Raw genomic sequence first — 16,436 nt, 5'->3', positions numbered from 1 at the left:
GACTGTCAATCATCTGCTCTGGGCTGTGAAGGGGGAGGGAGATTCAACATTCCCAAACACAGTGCAGCATTTTACTGGCTGCTGCAAACCCCCCTCCCCATGCATTTACAGTGCTGTGCTCACCTTATTGTAAGTATTGTGTCCCTGTGAACTGAGAGTGATTGAAGGATGGGCTTCCTATACATGAGGCTTCTGGTTGGAAAGGCATTCCCCATAAGAAAATAACCCCTTGGACACTCATGCGGATCAAGACTAGCAGACTAAAAGAGGCTCATTCCAAAGAATATATGTCAAAGTGCTCTTTGTTTGCACATTTATTTTTCAGAGACTATCCCCCTTTAAACATAAAGTGCAAACCCCCAACACATTCATCATGGCACCATTTCCATGCTTAGTAAGACTCAAGACATGGTATCATCTCATATTTTAATTAAACATTTATAAAGAGGCATTTTAAGCCATACAAAATTACAATATAAAAAGGCATTATGCTCTTTCTGCTTTATGGACAAAAATATCAAAATAAAATCTTTAGAAATACGCATTGCACCAAGTAAGTAGAATATTTTTTTATACAATAAAAATGCACTTTAATGATACATATTAACAGGAGGAAGCTTTGCGTTTTGTGTTACTTAGGATCTGTGCAGAGTACTCACGCCTCTGACGCTACATCAGTGCCTTGAATGGTCCTGTTGGATAGAGGTGTTCTGTAGAATCAGGGTGAACGTACATTGCACCTGAGTTCCAATCTCTGACATATTATATATTTATATATTCTTAAGTAATAAAAAAAACAAAGTCGGATAGAGCGTGGAGTGATTTTAACACTGTACCGGCACTGGACAATGAAAATTTCAGTCTCTTTTCACATTACTTGATCTATGAACAAATAGCACCATCGTTTGGAAAGCAAAGGATTCTGGGGGCGTTACAGTAAGATTGTCAAGCAAGTTATATTATTGGATTGCATGATAAATCCTTCAAACTCAGGAGCACGGAGTAAACAATGAAAGGTTTAAACTCGTCAGTGTCACAGGCTTATGTAGCGGTGAAAGTGTTAATGGGTTACAAGCAGCCGAGATTGCACAGTTTCTCTGTTACATTATGCAGTGTTTACAAAATACTGATACCTTCAGGTTATTTACAGTGGTCACAGAAACTGGATACTAGGAACAATACACAGTAGGAAATAGAACGTTTTGGATTGAACTATACATTATTGAACAAAACCCAAAACAGGCTTAGCTGAAAAAAAAATATTATAATAAAAATAATAGCAATAATACAAACAATGTCGTGTATATTCTCAACTGGATAATATGCGTTATCTATTAGGAAATGTATACGGAATCCGAAGCATAGTTATGTGTAATTGTGGGACGCCACATCAGTCCAGTGTTGGCGAGTACATGAGAAACGCCTAAGGACAGGCTAGAATAGATATTTTCCTGCCCAGAGCAAGTGCATTTCACTTGCCTAATACCGCTATGTAGGGGATTATCCTAATATATTGTGAATTAACTGGATCCAATGTAGGCTGCAGCTGCAAATACCTGCAATCTTCCCAGCAAAACATATTTTTTAGGATACAGTTGCTACAGTGTGTTTGGGCAATGACTGAAGTAGTCAATGCAATGTGTGCACTTATCCAGGTTTGGGCAACATATGGCCTTCTGACGGTTGATGGGTTCACCAAGGGCTGTATTTCAGCAACACACTTAGAGGGCTACATGTTACCCATCCCTGCACTCATTTCACAAAAATGATTTTCTAAAAGCTAAAAAGCAGCATTATAAATCTTCTAGAATGGCATATATTGATTATTAAACATTTAGACATGGCAGGGCCCCTTTCTAGATAAAAGTGCTGTTACAATAGGGTTGTCCATCCAGTTGCTATGGAATGGATGTTTCCAGCATGGAGATGCTGGAATTCTAGTTTAGCAGGAACTGGAGAACAGCATGTTGAACATTGATATCAAAGGAACATGAAACAGACCACATAACTTTTCACACATATTTATGTCACCTGCTCAATGTTTGTTAAAGTGTAACTAGATTGGGAGCTATGTTAAAATGAGCTAGAAATATTGACTTGTGCAAAACAAATGAAACATAGGAGGATTCGATTTCTGGGAAGATGCCTATAACCTCAGTACTTGTTGAAGTACTAAGGAAAAGTCTAGACGGCATTAGGAAACTGGGGACCTCCGTTTACCCAATGCAAATCTATTCCTAGAAATGTAAATCAATAACCCACATTTGCATGAGAAATCAGCGACGCTGAAGTATATTACAGCACATAAAGGAAACAATTTTACATACACACTGCAGTGCAAGTTTTGCTAAGCTCAAATGAGAAAACGATTTTAAAAAAAATTGAATTTTTTTTTAAATTCTGGGAGTCCAAGTTTTTTCCCTTTTTGCCAACAGTGCCTATTTCAAACAGTCTCAGTCTGTTACATCTCTTCTAAGAGGAATTTTAAAGCTAGTAAGCTTTTGTCCAAATAGTTGACTTAACAAATTGTTCTGTGATTCAGCAGTCCTGTAGTTTAATGGCTCAGTGGGTTTTGTGTTTGGGCCCAGTCTGCGCCTATTCGAAACGCTATTTGGAGAGGAAGTGGAACATTTTGGAGCAAACGGATGCAAAGTTTTTGTTATATGTGAATTTTTGCTTTTGTACTCCCCATTACTCAACTTACAGTTCTGTTTTTTCTGGTTGTGGGCATCAATCATATTTTTTTTAAACTGGCTGTTGGTACCTCCTGAATTTGGCTTGGAATGGTGTCGACTTAAAAGAGCCTCATCTTTGAGCTCTGAAAATGCTGAAAGACCATATGCCCACTCTGGTTTCTTTAAGTTCCCGATAGTCTCTGTCTTTCCAGTGCCTAGTAGCTTTAGCTTTTTTGTTTTTCCATCACCAGAAAGATTCTCCTGGGAGCCAGAGCATGCCTTAGTACCACTTATCTTGTGCTCTTTGCGGCTCTTTGGGTGCATCTTAGAGAGCTCAGTTGCCGTTACTTTGTCAGAAGGTTTGATTGTATCCACACTTGCATGCTTTGAAAGGTTCATTTCTTTTTTAGCAAAAGAAGATGTCTCAAGTAAGTTTTTTGCTTTTGGTGTACATGGCTTTAATGAATTCTTTATTGCATCTTCATCACAAACAGCTGTAACACCCATTTGACTGACAGTCTTGCTAGTAATATGACTGGCTGATCTGCTCTTTTTAAGGCTTTTGGAATCTTTTAAGGAAACATGTACTTCGGGAATCATTGCCTTTTCTTTGGGAATCAAGCCAGAGATATCTGCCTCCACTGGAACTGATTTAATGGTATCTTCTTTGTCAGTCTTTATAACATCACTGTGGGAGTTGTCTTCAACAGACATATCTTTGTTTGATGTAGACAGTTCAGCAGCTTCATTGGAGAGGAATTGGCAAAACCCATCATCTGTGCCAGTTTGTTGGCATTCTAGTTCTGGGACATTGGCTGTCTCTTCCACTTGTATAGATGAGATCAACTTTTTCTTTATTTTTGGACATTCTATATTTAAAATAGGAGGTTCTTTGTTGCCATCCTCCTCACCCTTCATAATGGGTTTATTGCATTTTGCTGTAGAAGAGACAATTTCAGCACTTAAACTCTTCATCATCTCAGTTGCAATATCTTCCTCTTTGTCTTCTTTATCTTCACTGGTTTTCATTAGATTATCAACAACAGGTGACATGCATAGTGCTCCCATGGCTAGTAAACTGTCATCCATGATTCTTTCTTCATGGATTGTTGGCATATCGACCTGCATATATTCTATTTTCACTGCAATATCTTGTTCATTTTCACTTTTATTGCTCAAGTCTGTGTTTAATGTTAATTGGGATGAGAAGGCAAATTCAGAATAAGGAGATTGACCTCCGCTGGTTTTAACATCAAAACAGGTTAAAGCAGGAGGTGAGTCTGGTTCACTTTCACTAATATTTTTAGTTTTTTTGGGGGGCGGGATGTTTTCATTTGTAATGGCTTCTTTTCTTTTCTCTCTGACTTCCTTTCCTGAAGTGCCTGGTCTCATGACTCCCCGAAACTTAAAGATCATACTGCCCCCAATTAAATGCTTTTCCATGTGCCTATCATACTGCTCCTTTTTAGAAAATGTGTAGTTACATGTGCTACAGATGAAGGATTTCTTTATCACATGCATGACATCTGCACATAATTCACATGCATAAAGGGTGGTGTGCTTTATTTCAATCTCTTCTTCAGCCAGTTGATGCTTGCTGTTAAGATGACTCCTTAACTCCTGCACCTCCTGGTAAGAATTGGGGCATCTATGGCATAAATAAATTTTCTGCAAACTATGTACCACTAAGTGTCTCTGTAGCTTAAATGGCTTCGGAAATTGTTTTCCACAATGGTGGCAATCTCTGGAAGGATCCTTGCAATGGGGGTGAACTGATACATTTTTCTGAACTGTGTCACTCTTTTGTGTAGTTTCCAAAGGAGCACTGACCGAGAGCTTTACATGGACTGGAGCAGGTGTAATATTTTGGATACTCCTCACTTGTTCTTTTTCCACCACTAGGTCATCATCATCTTTTTGCTCTGCTTGGTTTTGTTTTTTGACTGATGGACTTTTGTCCTCCCCATCAGTTGTCTTGGATGACTTACTGGGTGTTCTATAAATGAAGGTGCTTAGGAATGTCCTAACCATACTGTCTTCAGAAAAGCAGCCAGGTATCCCTATCACTGATTTCTGTGCCTGACCTTTCCTAGCAAACTGTGTTGCATGTTCCCGTAAGTGTTCATTGTACATCCAGACATCGGAGATTTCTTTTAAACACATTCCACATATCCAGAGGCCCGCTTTATTTTTTGAATGTTTCTCTTTTAGGTGATCTCGTAATTGTTCTCGGGAACTAAACTTTCTCTGAACACACATGTAGCAGGTCGGTGGAGGTGATGGATTATGAGTCAGTTTATGGAAATCCAGTTCACCCAATGTTAGAAACCATTGGAAACACACTTTACATTTGTATTGCTTATCCTTGGTTTTGATATTTATATTACCATGATGTCGTGCCTGTCTTTTATCACCAGTTCTATTTTTGGAATTTCTTTTTTGTTGACCTCCATTAGTTGTTACATCTTGAGTCTCTACATCAGATTGGTCAGAATCATCCCCACAAGCACTAAAAAAAGACAATTCACTCATGTCAAACTTTGCACTAAGCATCTTCATGTCAATTGTAGGAAACTCTGGGAGACTTGTATTGTCTGACATTTTGCTGTTATACTTGCCTTCCAACTCTGAATCTCTGATTGGTGCAAATGAATCTTTAGATCCTCCAACTGAATTATACAGGCTGTCCTCAAAGCATACATTTCCCTCTGTTATATTTTGGCTTTCTCCAGGCAGCAAAGGCATATGATTGTTTTCCATCAAATGAACTGGAGATATTGGCATTATTCTTATTTCATCTATATCAGTTCCTGTCTTCACTAGACTGGTGTGATCTGTATGAGGTTCTGCAGTTATACTAGAGTTGTTGTCACAGATCAACGTTGAGTCTATGGAAATATTTCTATAATTACATGTGTAGTTTGTAGCATGAGAAGTATGGGTTGATTCTGGCATACTTTTAATGTCTGGTTCAAATGGAGGTGTCTGTCGTTTAGCCTTCTTTCCATAGACTCGGGTACACTTTCTTCTGATAAAATGATCATCTCTTGGAAAAAGTTGGGAAAATGTGTTATCATCATCAAACAAGCTATGTAGGTCTTGATCTGCTTCCTTTGATGCATCAGACTCCAGCAGGTCTTTTTTGGAATAATCTATATCTTTAACATCAAGGTTCTTTTCTAAACACATGTCTAAGTCATTTATGGATGACTCTTGATTAAACTGAGTTTCTTCATTTAATGGTATTTCTGTATCACGTACATCATTTCCTACCTGTTCAGGTTGTTCATTAGCATCTTTTTCCCATATCTGCTCACCAAGTATAACAGATCCATTTTTTTGAAGATCTATAGCAATCCTCATCACCTCATCAGCCTCAACAGAAAAAGTTTTGGTAGTAAATGGCTCTGCCAAACTATTTTCAATACCATTTTCCACTTGCTGATTATCATTCTTTGAAGGCTGGTTCCATGCATTTTTGTCTTCATTGGAAGAAAAACTACTTGTTTGACCTATTGCCTTTAAAAGATTTGTTTTGAGCATGTTCAAAATATCATCAGAGGGAACCTGAGAATCAGTGCATTTGTTCACAGGTAGCTTAGCTTTCCTCTTTTTTACCTTGCCATTTAGTTTCTTTTTGCAAGCATCTTCCAAACTATCAAGGGTATCAGATTGGCTTTTATCCTTTTTGCCCCCTTTTGATTTTGACGATAAAGCACTGTCATTGGAGATCACATATGGATGTGGAAGGCCACACTCTTGGTTTTGGGTTTCTGTGAATGGATTATGAGCAATCGAGTCAGTGTTGCATGTTTGGTGTATTAAGGTTTTGGAGGTTTTTTGTCCAATTTGGTCCTCATGGCCCCAATTATGGATTGCAGAACTGGTCTCACTTGCTGGAATTTCTTTTTGCAGTATGACTGACCCATCATTTTTTGTGTTATGCTTAACAGCTTTGTGCCTTGTCAATCCTGTTTTTGATTTAAAAGATATGGAGCATATATTGCATGTCAGTGACATTGCAGTTGGCTTCTTGTCTTTAATATGACAATTTCTGGATGGGATGCCAATGCTTTCTAATATTTCTTTGCTCTTATCACAATCCAGAATGCGCAATATAACCGAGTCCATATCACTGGTACATTTTATTTCAGATTCAACAGATGTATTAACATTTTCAATAATTGCTGGGTCTTTGGCAGACTGAATTAATCTTGCATCTGTTGTTCCCAAAGCCTCTTGATTTCTTAAGCCTGCAAACTCCGATTCAGCAATGTCCATCAGGTCACATGTCAAAGGTGCTTCTCTGTCTTCACTGTGTAATTCACAGTTTATATGGCTATTTTCAGCTGTATTGCTCCAGTTGCATGTGATATTTTCATCCTTTTGGCCACACATAGAAGACTCTCTAATAATTTCCAAGTCTTCTGTAAAAAGTTGGGTCTGGTGGGCTGAATATTGCTTATTGTTATCAGTTTCAGTATACATTGGATAGCCATCACTGGCAGGCATTGAATGACACCTGAGCAAAATATCTGCAACAGGATTAGTCAGGTGTTCTTTATAGCTTGAGCATAATAGGTCAGGGCAAAAGCAAGATGGTATGTTTTCTTTAGAGATTGGTGAAATTAAGTCTTTTAGTTTTGTTGGCTGTGTCGGACAAATCACCAAAGAAGAGTCAGCATACCTGTTTTCATTTGTATAAATAAGTGCATCTGTCCCGTCAATTGTATGGGCTTTTGCATCCTCAGAATGCGATGTTTCACCTTTTACTTGACACTTTGTTATGCTTTCTAACACTTTATTGTCTCTAGAGCATGAAACATTATCTGTTGCTGAAAAGACCATTTGTTCAGAAGCATCCGCAGGAATATGAGCGAAGGCATCAAAGCCAAACTGTGAATTTACTGAATGCTCATTTATGTCTTGAAGCTGAATGTGATATTCAAGGCTGCCTTCTTGCAATGCTTTCAGATGACCGTGATGCAAGGGAAAGTGAGCAGATGGTTCCTCAACATAAAGAGATGTATCTGATTTTATATTGAACTCTGTAGTGGTACACTTGCTGACTTCATCATTTCCCATGAAAATGTCTTTTTCTTTCACCATATTCATATCCTTCAAGTGGCTTTCTGGGCTTAAAAAAACAGGGGTATCTTTGGAAGCCTTAAAAGCTTCATGATTATTTGTATCTTTACAAATTTTTTGTATGTCTGTATTTATGGTATACGGCAGTACATAGTCTTCATGTTGAAGGTCAGAATGAGAATGTATATCTGTATTGCTTGTTGCAGTAGATGTATTCTTTGAAGAAACTGTAAATGCATCAGTTTCGGCTATAAACTTGAAAGAGGTTGAATCTATTTGTTCATTTTGTTTCAATGCTATGTTGTTTTCATTTATGTCAGATGGTTTCTGATTATCTACCTTTTGTGTCTTTCTTATCTGCTTTTCAGATCCATTACTAAGGCCCTTGTCTTCATGGCCTTGTGACCCACACTCCATTACAACATCGACAACATCTTGACATTTATTTTCTAAGTTATGACATGAATCACCTTCTTTTGGTGTTGTACTGCTTAATGACTGATGAAGTATTTCAGAGCATGGTTCCTCACTCTCCAGTGCATGGAGCTGTTCAACAGTTGAGTGTTTTTTGGCTTCAGATAAGTCATGTGTTTCTTTTAGCTCAGCTGTTGTGATGCAGGTCTCAGAAGCCTCTGTAGAAGTTGATAATGCATTTTCAGCAACATAGAAGGAATCACTTTCCATTTCTGACTGAGACCCTGCATGGGAGGTTGTAGGTAACAACAATGGAAAGCATGGTATCAGCATTTCTTCTTCGTTAGTTTTGGCTGTCCTTGCAACAAATAATTGGAGCTGTTGCAATGGGTTATCTGTTGATTCTTGAACAACTGGTAATTTTTCCGAAACTGCACTTTCTTCCTTTACCAGAACTGGCATGTCAAGGAGAAGCAAGTTGCTTTGGTTTGTCTTTTCAATACTTAACTGTTTTCTGCAGCTGACAGACTCTGGAGATTGTTCTTTCCTACACGAGCTGTTTTCATTACATCTTAATTGTACTGTTGAAACAGGGCTATCAGATCCAAATAATGAACTGGGTAGTCTCTCATTAGATAAAATGGGCTTATTCTCTGGCGTGTTTGTTATATTTAATAAAGGTGCATTACTACCTTGCAAATGAAATGATTCAGGACCACTGTGAAATGGTTCCAGTTCTGGTGGATCATCAAAGTTGTCATCTAGCTGCTGCTTGTTAGGAAAATCTTGGCTAGAGTTGTTTTGTACGGAATCAATTTTTGTAGTTTTATTGTCATAATTTTCAGGAATCTTACAGTCAGTTGTGGTCACAGTTTTTAGCACTACGTCATTTTCAGAAAAACTTTGATCCTTTGATACATCAGGCATGGCAGTAGGGGAAATAATTATGTTAGGCAGAGAATTTAGTTCTTCTTGTAAGCCTACATTTAGTGGTAACTGATACTGGCTACAGTTGTCTGTTGAACTAAATGAACCATGTGGCCTTGGTTCATGACACTGGTTTTTGGAATTAAATGTGTCAAACTGTACAGAACAAGTCCAAGGACTCTTGACATTCCCACGGCTTTCTTCAACCTTTTCAAGTGGCTGACAATCTTGAAGGTTGGTTTTCATACTGACAGTAGTTCCTGAACAATTAATCTCATTTTTGTTTGCACGAGTTTCCTTAAAAAACATGTTCTTTCTTTGAATTTCAGCTGAACTTACCACCATGTTTTGAAATTGGGCCGACGAATCAGGAAGTTCAAATCTGATTGGATTCTTTAAACACATCTGAGAAGCTGCCTCATTGTGCAATTTATTAGTCTGAAGTTGGCTTTCAAGTTCTGTAACTAACCTTTTGATTTCTAATTCATCTTCTGATATGGTATTTATAAATGCTGTATTGAAATCTGTAATTGTTTCTGATAAGGCCAGGGAAACTGGTCTGGATGAGCCAGGTACTTCATGGTATTTCTCAGTATCTTGGCTGTCTAAAACTTGAAAATGGGCCATGTCGTTACATATTATTGTGGAGGCTTCTTCAGTTATGTCCCAGCTCTTTTCTTGCAAAAACTGGGGATACTGCTGTTCAAAGCCTGTTGATTTGCTTAGTTGATCATCAGTACAAATATAATCAACATAGCTGTCTTTTGCAGGTTGAGCATTGGTGTACAATGGGGATCCAAACTCTGACATAGGTAACTCAGCAAATAATGAGGGTGAATCAAATGAAAGTGTCGATGATAACTTGTTCTCATCATTGTTTTTTGAAGGGAAGGGTGGTGAATTTGAGGACTTGTGCTCAAATGTTTCATTGTTGCTCTTGAGAGAACTTTGATTAAGATACTCCTGACCCATTTGGGATGCAAGGTTTTGAGTTTTACAAAAAATGTTGTTATCATAAAAACTGGGTAAGTCTGTATGTTCAGGGAATGCTTGATTATGATGGGTATAAGTCTCTTGATTTTTTGTTGTTGAGATAAGTTCTACAGGATCTGCACTGTAACAGCCTCCAGCTATAGCAAAGTCTTTGAGATCACTATGTAGTCCTTCTTTAATATATTTGTCATTAGCATCAGAGAAACCCATGCTTAATGCAGGCTTAAATTCTGCAGGAAGACAGGTGGAATCCTTGAGCTCTGTTTCTTGGAAGTTAATGGAATCTTTTTGAAAGGAAGAACACTGCTGTGATAATATTTTTGCATTTTGTATTAGATCTGGAGGATGGATCCCTTGTGATAAGGTGCTGGCGACAACAGCCTTATGAAAAGAGCTTACTCTTTGTTCTTCATCAGCTGCTTTCTTGATATAATGACTGTCAGTGCTTTTCACACAGTTATTTTTATTGGAGCATTCATTTTCATCATTTTTCTGTAATTTGCTTTTATCTTCAAAATTTGTGGAATTACTTAACTTTGCTTGATACGTCTTCGAGCCTGCAAGTAGAAACCTAGCCGATCCAAACTTTTTGGTTCCTTTGGAATAATCCATTTGAGATTTCATTGTCTTTGGTAATGATTCCTTACATAGAGGTTTTATAGCTATATTCCGGGTGGATACATCCAAGCCATGATGACTTATTAATGCATCTTGCTCAAATTCAGAATCTGTTCTTTCAGTGCTCTTCGGACTTGAACCTGTTTCACTTGAATTACTTGTGCTTTGGTCACTGCTGGTTGAAGACTGACTGCTTCTTCTCCTAATCCTATTCATGTCTTTCTTCATATTTCTCAAATCTTTATTTTTTAATTGAAATCGTGTAGCCTCTCCCACCCGCCAAACAGGGTCTTTGGCTTTTATCCTCAATTCTCTTCCATGATGGTCACGATTGAAAGCATATTTTAGTTTGCCATTTGGTGTTCTCTTTTCTGGTGAAGAAGAGATGAAACTGTCATCCTCTGAATCTGAAATGTAGTCATATTCCGCAAATGGATGGCTTTTATTTGCAGGAAAATGTCTTTCTGTTACTAAAGAAAACTGTCCATTTTTATTGTTTTTCACATGAAGCTTATGAAGCTTATTTTTCTGCTGTACAATTTTATGAATTAATTCTTTACTCCATGTTCCATTGTATGATTTCTTTTTCTTTACCTCCTTAGTGCTTGGCATATGTGGCTTTTGATTCTCAATCATGGAGAAATCAGGCAAAGATGTTTTTTTGTTTCTCCCTCGTTGAGAATCATGGTGCTTTTTGTTGTCATATAAAATCTCTGGGTCATTTTTAATTATGCTTATTTTCCCTTTTAGTTCTGAATTAAAATCCTCCTCATCTTTACCTTGCTTGACTAGTTCATGATCTTCCAGCACTTCTGGATTCTTTTTTACAATATCTGGTTTATCTTTTTCAAAGTAATATGGGTGAATTGGCTCAAACTCTGCATTTTTCTGTTCACTCTGTCTCTTTATTTTATTCCTGTGGTTACATGAATGTTCTATGTCTGAGTTTTCCTCATAGATGTATTGAGTCTGTTTAGATTGACCTTGCTTTTCTTTTACATTGGTTTGCTTTCTTTTGTGTTCAATGGGCTCTTTTAATTTATAGGCCTGACCACATGCCACTGCCTTTGGTGTAGATGGATCATCATCAACAAAAACATCAATGAAACTGCTGTCTATTTCTGCATTTTCTACTTGAAACTCTAATCCATTTAATGCTTCTGTGATTAGACTATCAAGTTTGGCATCATCCATTTCTAATGTGTCACAAGATGTTAAAGACATATTTGATGTCAAGCTGTGAAATGTATTAACTTTCATTGACTCATCCTTGAAATCCCCTTTGGCATCACTTTCAAGAAAATAATCAACTGCTTTGTTGAAGCCAATCAGTTGTTGCTGAATCTCTAGTGGACCTTTAGAGAGCCCTGAAGTAGTCTGAGTTGCCTTTAAGGGATCTACAACTTGTTTTCTGACCTCAGAAGCTCGTAGGGGATCCTTCAAATCATTCTGAGGATTAAAATTCATGCTACAATACTGACGATGCTCAAGAAAAGAAGACAAATTGCTGTAATTTTGATCACACTGTTTGCATGTAAGAAGGACATTCAACTGGTCCAAATTTGTGCTGCTGAGTGAATTGGCTAGCAAGTGTTGGGCAGAGTAAGGAGGAGGTGGAGGAGGTTCAGTTTCAAAGTTCTCCATACAATCATTGCTGGAACCATTGCTTTGTTTTGTGTATTGACTTTCATGTGTATTTTTAAAGAGATGTTCATCCTTGGATATCTCTGTTAAATAACTAAATTGTTTCATAGCCTCGGGTGGGTGGTACATAAGAGAATTAGAATTTAAAGTATCTGTGAGATGGAAAGGTTTTCCTTCCACTGGAGGACATGGCTGATGGAAATATGGGGAAAAGTTAAGTGTAGATTTTTGACTTTCATCAGAACTGGGATTCAGAGGACTACTAGACATCGGTGAAAGAGATGAACAGGTGCTTCCAGAGACTGCATTAGTAACAGGTGAAGGAAGTGGAGATTCACAGGGAGAGACTGCTGCTAAATTCCCTGATTGGTTGTTATTCTTTCTTGCAGATGGGGCGTGCTGTACCTGTTGGTTTATTCCGAACAACACACCTTTGTTTCTTGACTCACATATTTGTGGACTTGCATCTTTTACACTGTCATACATTACAGCATTGCCAAAGCTGTAGCTCTGTCTAATTCCATCAGTTCTTTGTGTAGAGAACCCCTCGACTGTTAGGTTCTTTTTTGTGTGATACTCCGCTGAACTATTTTGCTTTATATTGTTATTGTCCCACTCAGTAGTGGAAGAAGGATATATACGTTTTTGGTTTCCAGTTTGCCTTTGCAACTCCAGACGATTTTGGCTCGTCACTGGAGGCATAAGATGGACTTGTTGCCATGGAATCTTATCATGTTTTAACTGCTGTCTCTGATCAGGATTGGATTGGCATTGGTAGGGTACAAGCTTTCCAGAAGAATTTGCAAAAGACGCAGAATTTTGGTCCATAGGTGGGAATGTCTTACTTCCTGCATCCCAAGTCTGAGGTAATCTGGAAATGCTTTTATCGAAAGGTGCAGATCCTGTGTTTCCATTGCTATAGCCTTTACTAGGGAAGTGCACTTGATTTAGAGAATCCTGTGGCATATTCCTTCTTAGTGCATTTCCTGAAGTCAGAAGTTTTTGACTGGGTGCAAAGTCTTTAGTCGGAGGCTGCCTCTTGCTGCCTAATGTTGGCATACCATTACTATGTAAACTTAATTCATCATTATTAAATACAGACTGACTTTCTTGAAAAGTGCTTTGGGTTTGATCTATAGCACCAGAGGAAGTTATAGCACCAGAGGAAATAATAGCACCATTGTGATCACTGTTATGTTCGTTCCTTCCTGTGTAACATGGAAGAGTTGGTGAATGTTGAGCATCCTGCTGTACATGTAAAAATGGAGCTTGTGGGGAAGGAAGCACATATGTCCTTCTGTCTACACCATTATAAGGCCCATTACTTTGTGGATCATCTGGTCCTTCTCTTGATGATGACTGGAATGAGAACGCATTGTGTGCTAACTGGTTTACTGACAGTGAGACATCAACAAATTCCTGGCCACCAGCATTGTTGCAGAATGTATTACCAGTTGCTTCCTGCAGTGGCTGAAATGGATACTGATACTGCATGGATCCAAAACAGTGAGGGTCTGACTTCTTGCCCTCGGAAAATGTACAACGTTTTTGATTTGAGACACCATAGCTATTAGCTCCTGAAAAGTTTTTTTCAGAGGGATGCCAGGAGTTTCCATTCTGTTGAAACTCTAAAAAATGCAGCTGAACATTAGAGCCGGAAGTTTCATGAAGGTTGCCCAGCGGTGGCTGAAGTTTTAATCCAGGGTGACCCCTAGAAACTGAAGCTGAGGTATAACTGGTGGAGGTAAGGCTTGGACTGGACTCCTGGAAACATCGATTGAAGCTAAGGTCCTTCTGCTGTAGTTCTGTCTCCCTCTCAGGTACATTGGGGACATGGAAGCGGTAACTTCCTGCGATAGGTCCTTGATTAACTTCTAATTTTTTAGGCGGTGTTACCTGTTGCTGAGGGTAGGCAATTCCAATGGTAGGGTTTGGTCTTGAATTTGTAATATTAAGTCTGCATAGCTGGTACTGAGTGCGGTCTCCTTTTCCAGATCGCCTTGTTTTATCTTTCCCCCTACTCTTTCCTGTGGGTGAAAGTGCATTGCTTCTACTGTTAGTCCATGAAGTGTCAGTAGAAAATTTTGGTCTGTTGTGCAATAATTTGAAATCAATCTTTCCTGCTTTTTGTGGTCTTATTATAGCTTCCCTCTGATTATGTGTCTCTTTGTCCCTTCCATTTAACTGAGATGCTTTGTTTCCTGAACCAGATAAGGTATTTCCACAAGTGTCTGATGCACTACTAGTTGAAGAGATCACTCTTTCATTATTGTTGAACTGTTCAAAGGCTGAGCCACTTTGAGAGTCCTTGCAGTTTGATTCCTTGGTGCTGATGGCATACACATGTTTTGTCTCTCCCGTCATGATTCAACTCAGAAGATGTGGACAGCTTGATGCTTTGCAAAACCCCTAGATTTGCACATCTTTATCACATGTGGGTTGTGGCCAATCATTCTTTAGGATACTTTTCGGATCACTGAACCAAGACTCTTCTTTTCCCTTTCATTCTTGTGTCTCGGAGTGTCTAGAAAAGCATCACCTTCCGTATATAAACTGGAGACCTAAAATAAAGGAAAAGATAGATAAGTACATTGGATCTGCAAAATGGAACTAACCTTATTTATTTGTCCTTAAATGTTATTTTTTGTTCTTAGAGAAATGAACACAACAATCTTATCTTGTATATGTTTAGTTTATTTTGCTATGTTTCCTCTTTCAGTGTTTATTTAGTACACAAAAAAATGAAATATTCCATTCCAGTGATTTTTTTAAGCGTATTTTTCTGCTTAGTTACATGTTTACTATTCAGACTTTCAAATCACACCAAGACTATGTAATAAAAAAAAAATGGAAACATAATTTAAGCCATGGCAGCTGTAATACAATTTCAGAAAAACATTTACAAAGAGGCATCTAAAGCCACACAACAATGGATTATCATTATTACAGTTTTTTTTAATGTGGAACTCATTAATCATAGAAGACACAGCATGCAAAGCCTCTACACAGCTGTGCATCCCTAAAGTTGTGAAGGCAAGTACCCAAAATCTCCACCCAATCCATTACAACTTTGTCATTTGCCAAAGCACAATGAGTTCTGGAGCATTACTGGATATTTCAGTAGTTTGTAACTGAGCCTTGCAGAAGATCTGGACTGAATTTTGTACCATCAGACTACTTCCACACCAGGTGGATTCTCAGATACTCAGTCTCTACGTTCCGATCAGCTTTCTAATGTGCCTGCACCAGAGCCACTGTGTCTACCTGGTTGCAGGCACATGGAGCGGATTTTGGTGCTGAAATGCATACTCTTGTGTTTTGGAGCTGAAATACGCTCTGTGCGCCTGCACCCGGATCAACAGTGGGTCTGGCTACAGGCACATTAGAAAGTTGGTCTGATTCTCCACCTACGTTTATCCGAGAATCCACCCAGTGTTCCAGTAGCCTAAATTTACAAGCCAGAAGGACAGAATGCCTGTGTGCTCCATAATATTTTTTGCATATTGGTGTCACTAAGCTCAGAACATTTGTTTATATCATGTCACGTGAACAATCTCTGTCTCTGTCATCTTTTAAATGATAATGGTGATACAGACAGTGGTGTAACTATAGATGAAGCAGAACCTGTGGTCGCTGGGGGGGGGGGCAGACAGAGGGGTCTGCTTCCTCTATAGCTTTAAGAAATCCCCCCCTCCCCGGCCATTCTCTAACCTGCTCGAAGCAGAGGGATATGACTGGGCAGGTGGGCTGACAGGTGGAGGGCCGAGTAGGTGCACCATATTTACGCCACTGGATACAGGGTTTTAATATCAATAATAATACTAATAACAATGGAGGCAACAGACTTTCAAGACCCCTAGTTTAGACATCCTCGTAGTGTCTATATTTGTGCAAAACAATTCCTTTCCCCATGGTTCTTGGAATGAGACGTGTAGTTCTGACAATGACCCAAGGTAAGGAAACATTGCTCTGCATGAACATTTCCAGGGTCCCTTAGGATATGCTTCAATAATGGATTCGAATCCAGTCACTGTTCTGTACTGGGTATTCCAACAGCAGATTCTGGTAGTTTGGCTG

General features: G+C 38.6%; 1 protein-coding gene across 3 annotated transcripts in view; it reads right to left on the bottom strand.

The window, feature by feature from the left end:
- Window positions 1-412: 412 nt before the first annotated feature.
- Window positions 413-16,436, bottom strand: part of znf469.L (zinc finger protein 469 L homeolog) — a 97,042-nt gene continuing 81,018 nt past the window's right edge. For all 3 annotated transcript variants that reach the window (XM_018257991.2, XM_018257990.2, XM_041590207.1), the window contains exon 5: window positions 413-14,920. In XM_018257991.2, coding sequence (XP_018113480.1) covers window positions 2,454-14,723 — 12,270 coding nt within the window. In that variant the 5' untranslated portion in view covers window positions 14,724-14,920 and the 3' untranslated portion in view covers window positions 413-2,453. The remainder of the gene's footprint in view (window positions 14,921-16,436) is intronic.

This window comes from Xenopus laevis, chromosome 4L (genome assembly GCF_017654675.1).
Source record: "Xenopus laevis strain J_2021 chromosome 4L, Xenopus_laevis_v10.1, whole genome shotgun sequence".
NCBI classification, from domain to species: domain Eukaryota; kingdom Metazoa; phylum Chordata; class Amphibia; order Anura; family Pipidae; genus Xenopus; species Xenopus laevis.
Note: the sequence above shows the minus strand (reverse complement) of the source record. Positions and strands in the feature narration are given on the sequence as shown.